The sequence below is a fragment of the Barbatula barbatula genome (genome assembly GCF_947034865.1).
Source record: "Barbatula barbatula genome assembly, chromosome: 10".
Lineage (NCBI taxonomy): Eukaryota > Metazoa > Chordata > Actinopteri > Cypriniformes > Nemacheilidae > Barbatula > Barbatula barbatula.
In genome coordinates, this window is record NC_136773.1 from 24,277,717 (window position 1) to 24,284,060 (window position 6,344).

The 6,344-nt window shown below is 40.6% G+C and overlaps 1 protein-coding gene across 1 annotated transcript; it reads right to left on the reverse strand.

Annotated features, from left to right (window-relative positions):
• Window positions 1–180: 180 nt before the first annotated feature.
• On the reverse strand, window positions 181–5,519 carry slc24a5 (solute carrier family 24 member 5). Its single transcript, XM_079466168.1, has 9 exons — window positions 5,210–5,519; window positions 4,960–5,139; window positions 4,765–4,848; window positions 4,092–4,195; window positions 3,755–3,855; window positions 3,389–3,672; window positions 2,639–2,845; window positions 1,744–1,845; window positions 181–1,671 (listed from the first exon to the last, which is right to left on the reverse strand). The coding sequence occupies exons 1-9, from the start codon at window positions 5,373–5,375 to the stop codon at window positions 1,349–1,351; spliced, it is 1,551 nt and encodes a 516-aa protein (XP_079322294.1). The 5' UTR covers window positions 5,376–5,519; the 3' UTR covers window positions 181–1,348.
• Window positions 5,520–6,344: the final 825 nt, after the last annotated feature.

Here is a 6,344-nt window from a genome sequence, read left to right on the forward strand (position 1 = left end):
GACAGGTAAGAGATTCTTAAAGCATGGCAAAAAGAAAATAAAGGAATTGATCTTTTTAAACAATGTGTTCTCGTTTTCAGGAAATGATGCCTTGTGTTCTCTTGCGTGAGATATATGTGATGCTCCCATCCCCATTTTTCATTAAATATTGCTCTTAAATGATAGTTCAACCAAAAATAAAGATTCTGTCATCATTTATTCATCCTCTAGTTTGCTAAGCATGTAAAAATGTATTTGTTCTGTCAAACACAAAGATATTTAAGAACGCTGACAACTGATCATTTCTACCATGGTTGAAAAATATAAATTGTATCTTGTTGTTTTGTTGAACACGACAATGAGATATTTTAAAGAATTTAGGAAAGAAAACAGTTCTGGGCACATTTGACTACCATTTTCAGTTTTTACATTATGTAAAAGTAGTCAATGATGTCACAGAAATCTCAGTGGCTAATATTCTACTAAATATCTTCGTGTTTGACATATGTCTTTAACAGCTTGAGTAATTCTACATTTTTGGATGAAATATAAACAACAATATTTTTCCTCACTAATGTCATGAGAGGTCTTTGAGGATCTTCAGAACTGAAGTGTTTCATATAAACAGGATTTATTTCTACACTTGCGCTTGGACTTAACATTTTCATAAAATATAAACAAATGATTCAATAGACTGGTAATAAATACATCTCTAAGAATTTATATTAAGTTTTGAAGTTTAAGGTTAGGTTTGAAGTCCGCCAAGAGAAAAATGGAGCAAACGAAGGATAAAAAATACAAATAATGTTTCATGATATTGCATGTGTTCAAATTTAATTGAAAATAGAATAACAGGTGACTAAAGTTTAAGAGCAGAAGAGCAAAACACATTTTGTTGTATTGCTTTTGAAATGGAAACATTGACGTGAAAAAGCATCTCTTATTACAGAATCTGTATTAAAGGTTTTTGTTAAAACGTCTTATTTTGTAAACATACTAAAACTGTGGAATACTCACAGGCAATATTCCTTTAGCTTTTGAGCAATGAAGTGTTTATAAATCGTCCTTAAATTCATTTTGAATATCCTAATATCTCTGATCAGTTTGATGAGATGTTGATAAAAATGTGTCACATTAATAAAACTCAAAGTGTGGTGTGTTCTGATGAATAAAGTTATGTCCCTCACAGTCTCCTCTTCATAACACATGACATTTACCCAGAATAAAGTCCTAAAGCAAATGTTGGACACGTGACTGTGAGTCCTCGTGAACACTTCAGGAGATTCAGAGAGCATTAGCAGCACAAAACATAAACTCGATGAACGTTGGGCAAACCATCTCACACACAAAACTGAGAAACTCAAGCGTGTCAGTCACCACAGGCCCGGATGGGATTATTTCCAATGATCCCGAGTTCATAGAGGATTGATAACGTGGCAAACAGAATATAGCAGATCAGACACACCACACCCAGCTTCCAGTCCAACTTCCATCCGTTTATGTAAACGGCCGAGAAGAGAAAGACGATGGAGAGGAGAAGCGTACAGGACATAAAGACCAGACCGTTGCTGTTCACCTCCACCGGTGACCCCGTCTCCACAAACACCGTCTTGATGAACCACGGCAGTCCCAAACATAACATATCAAAAACATTTGAGCCCACGATGTTTGACATGGCCATGTCCCCTTTACCTGTGGAGAGAGAGAAAACTTCACTGTATGTTCACGTCGTGTTATTTCAAGATTTCCGTTTCATTTGTGTACCTTCACGAGCCACCATAACACTCGCCACAGTGTCCGGGATGCTCGTTCCCGCCGCCAGAAGAGTCATTCCCATTACTGTGTCAGGAATCCCCAACGTCTCGCCTGAACACAACACACAACCACACACTTCAACAAAACAGAGACTCTCCATCGAGTCTCCTTGATGTCTATGGAATCTATAAGTGAGATAGTCAAGAGATCTCGGCTGTGATTTATCAAGAACTGTTACAAAAATCTGATGAGCGCTTGTGTTAGTAAACCATTTCTCATGATACTGAAACCAAACCCACTGAGCAAATATAAGTTTCTGTCAAGTATTCTTAAGAGTGTGTTTTTATTTGTAGTATTATCTCTCTCTTCTTTAGAGCACGGGCTCATCTGATCACGTCAGCGGCTCATGTGAACATGTGTGACCGTTGGGTGAATAATAATCCTATTATATGATGCTGTATCACATGATCTCTCACGGCTCGGTGAGGTTCACAATCCGGCTCTCAGCATCATAATCCCTGAGGATACAGGGCTGGAATGTCAGGAATGAAGACGAGTGACATGTGACCCGCCTGTGTGGGACCCCCCAGCTAAAGGAGAGAGATAAACCCGACCGTGAAATAAAAAAGCACCGTGTTGACTGTGGTTGATTTCTTTTACTATAGTAATCATAGTTTAACTGATGTTTGTAGTAAAAGTGTTATCAACCTGCCAAAAAACAATGGTTACTATACTTTACTATAATTAAACCATAGTTAATGGATTCATAAGGGTTAACTCACAAATCATTCCCACATTAGTGATGACCAATAACCAATAAAATACAAAACATTGGTCAAAATAAATACACAATCAAAGGACACTTCCTCTTGTTTTACTTTGTGGAAAATGAAAGTGTTTGTACCGATGACAGTGACCATCCACACCAGAACATATGTGAATCCAGAGATCCACACAGCAGACATCAGGAAGGTGATCATGTACCATTTCTTCCAGAAGCGTCTCCTGCAGTCAGGAACGGTCAGATACAAGAGAACCAAAGCGGGCAGAGACAGAACCCAGAGGATCCGCTTCATATCGTGATCTGGCATCTGGAACACACTCTTCTGTTCTGAGACACGATACGAGAAGAGTTCAACGTCACACCATTTCACACAAACAACACAGCATCATTTCATCATTTTACAAACTGTCTGAAAAGAAACATTCGGTCATCATTGATTCTCTTTCGTGTGTTTGTAAACGTGTGTGTTGTGGAACACAAAGGAAGATATTTTGTGAAATGTGGAAGTCAATGGAGTTCAGTGTTGTTTGATGATCAACATTCTTCAAAATATCTTCTGAAGAATCTCATGCAGGTTTGTATGGAAGCTCATTTCCGCCTAAATCAGGCTCTAAAAAGTCATAATTATGAGTTATTGAAAATATATGACATACAATGACATTCGAACCTTTTTGTACTTTGAATCTCATAATAATAGATTTTTATCGTTTCCTTTTTCCTTTTAATCTCATTTTAAATCACGTGGCGGAAATGGGCTTCCATAGGTTGGACATGACATGAGAGTAAATAAATGATGGCAGAATTCTTCATTTGTCTATTTAATATTGTGTGATACCTCCTACAGAACACATAGCGGCGTCATCACAGTACCTGAGTTGATTTCATTCAGGCCGTGGAGGCTGAGAGACAGGTGAGAATATCCTGAATCATCCTGAAAGATTCCGCTGTCTGCTCGATATCTCCGCTGCGTTGGGACATCACCGCCATCGCTCCAGCCCACGAGCGCTCGCTCTTCACTACAGTCCTGTGACGTCTTCTGAAGGCACGTACAACACGGACTGAACCTCTGCATCACATACTCACTGATCCTCAGATCAAAACACAACACCACCACATAAACCCCGTACACCAGCAGAAGACACGCTCCGTCATACCTGAGAACAACACATGACATCACATGACATTCAGAAGTGTTTTCAGAGGCGAGCGGTGGATTGAGAGGGACGTGAATCTCACCAGTAAACTCTGTTATCAGAGATGATGGTGATCACTGCCACCACACTCACAGCATACGCAGCACAATCCCTGAACAACGGCCAACACGACAGACGAGACACCTGCACAACATCACAAACACATCACATCAGCGCACGCGTGCAAGTGTGTTTCTGTGTGTGAGTGTGTCTGTGTCTTTGTTTGCCTGCGTGTGTGCACGTGTGAGTGTGTGTAAGTGTGTGAGTATGTTTGTGTTTCTGTGTGAGTGCGTATGTGTGCGTGCACGTGTGAGTGTGTGTGCATGCGTGCTGCGAGTGTGTCTGTGTGTGTGTGTGTGTGTGTGTGCACGCGTGCGTACCGCAGAGGTTAAGAGTCCACACGCTCCACAGATACACAGGAGGTTATAGATGGCTGAACCCATGATGGTGCTCACACCAATGTCTCCTTTTGTCACAAAAACACCTGAGACAACAAACACGCCACATCACATCCTACAGGAACATTTCATTCTTCAGAGGACACACTTTAACAACCATCAACAACAACAAGGATGAAACTACTGTGCTGGATCACAGATGAGATCTCTGTCATATCTCAATCATCCGTGAGATCAATCTATGAAGTCTCATGAGAAATCTGTCACATGTGAGTTTGAGAAGAGACGTCAACAGTGTGTCAGACTGAGCTCAGATTGGTCTCGTCTGCGATCAAACGTCAATATTAGTGAAGATCTCAGTATCATCACATGTACTCAAATCCAGATTTACTCCTGAGCTGTGAGAGAAAAACATCTGAGCAATAACATTCTGGGTCATGGTCAAATGTGAAGAGTTCAATAGAATCTCACTGCTGTCTGAGAGAAACAATTGAGAAATGATGAGTCTTATACACTAGCAAATATTAACGGTGCTTTAAAGCTTCTTCATATAGAATAACCATTTTTGGTTTCCGCAAAAAAGCGTCAATCTGAAGACATTTTTTCGCCACAAAGAACCTTTTGAAGCAGGTGTAGGTGCCGTCCAGCAAATTACCCAGAAACGCCGTTACAAGTTCAGGTGCAGAACTTCCAGCCGCCATGAAAGTGGCTCCAGCAACATCCTGAGAAAGCCCGAGACCTGAGAGAGAAACACCACCTCACATTCACAGCATTCTCATGACCTGTTCCACGTGTATTTCATGAGCTGAACTCGTGGTGTTCACGTGTGCTTGGATCTGACAGAACTTACGCTCACTGATGACCTCAAGAGACGGCAGGAAATACTCTTCACACACAATAGAAACAGCCAGAAGCATGTAAAATATCAGCATGAAATATATGAGAATGCCTCCATCTTTTCTCTCCTGAAGAGTGAAGAATCCCTCAGGGAATTCAGAGGATTGTGCTGGAATACAGTCCGTCACATTATCTGAAACACACATTGATTTATTTAACACCTCTTCATTCACACCACAACAAACAAACAGAATTCATCTCACCGACGTCTCGCCGGACTCTTGCAGGAGCTGAACTCTTGAAAGTGTTTCCAGCGCAATAGATGAGATGAACAGCAGCAAATATGAGCATCAGAAGAGCCGTAATCCAGAGTAAAACATCTCTTCTTCTGTTTAGAGTTTCTCTCTTCACTTGATAATTCCTCATCATCACAGTACCATCAACACAAGAGACACATGAACACTGTGAGAGACCACAGTGGACCCTCTCTCTCTCTCTCTCTCTCTCTCTCTCTCTCTCTCTCTCTCTCTCTCTGTCTCTCTCTCTCTCTCTCTCTCTCTCTCTCTCTCTCTCTCTCTCTCTCTCTCTCTCTCTCTCTCTCTCTCTCTCTCTCTCTCTCTGTGTGTGTGTGATCACGAGACTCATTATTCTGAATGAGCGATCTCAAAGCCTTCAGGGCTGAAACACTGAAACACAAATGTTATCGTGGCAAATTATTTCCATTCTACACACATAACTTCATCTTTCTGCCTGTCACTCAGATGATTTAAACGTGTTTGTAAGTTTCTATTGGTTTTGTTGTTATCCTTCAGTAAGCTGATACATGCCAGTAAATCATCTGCACAATATCTGCATGTTAAATAAAGCTGATGATGTGTTTGTGTCCAGGAATAAACTTTCAAATCCTTCAGAGAAACACATCAGACTCATTGAACATCTCAGTTTATGTTTCAAACATAACAAATTTCAGATACTACAAAATATATAAATACAATGATAGAGAGAGCACTGGGTATAACAGTAGTGTTTGTAAACAGCTGCATGTCCATGTGCTGAAGTAGTGTTGTAATGTTATAAATAAGATCAAATGTCTGTTTTCTTGTTTTACACCTGTAGATCTTCAGAAGTCTCATTTCTTCCTGTATTAAAAGTGTTTATAGACTCTCAGCGTGTCAGATGAGCTGACTGGAGATCACTGAGGGTCATTCTGTAGATGTTCTTCAGATCTTTCAGCCTCTACAGAAGAGATGATGCTCAGACCTCATGAACGTCTCACAGTGATGATGATGATGATGATGATGATCTGTGTCTCCAGTGTTCAGACCTCTTCTGTGTCACACGCGTGCAGGACGCACAACATACCGTCTGATAATAATCATACACGCAGAGCCGCGCCTG

What these genes read in the sequence shown, in the direction of transcription:
- slc24a5 (XM_079466168.1), bottom strand. Translation starts at nt 5,375, where the DNA reads ATGATGAGGAATTATCAAGTGAAGAGAGAAACTCTAAACAGAAGAAGA. An exon ending in ACTTGTAACGGCGTTTCTGG is followed by an intron (nt 4,196 to 4,764) that starts GTAATTTGCTGG and finishes TTGTTGTCTCAG; the next exon opens with GTGTTTTTGTGACAAAAGGA. An exon ending in TCTGATAACAGAGTTTACTG is followed by an intron (nt 3,673 to 3,754) that starts GTGAGATTCACG and finishes TGTTGTTCTCAG; the next exon opens with GTATGACGGAGCGTGTCTTC.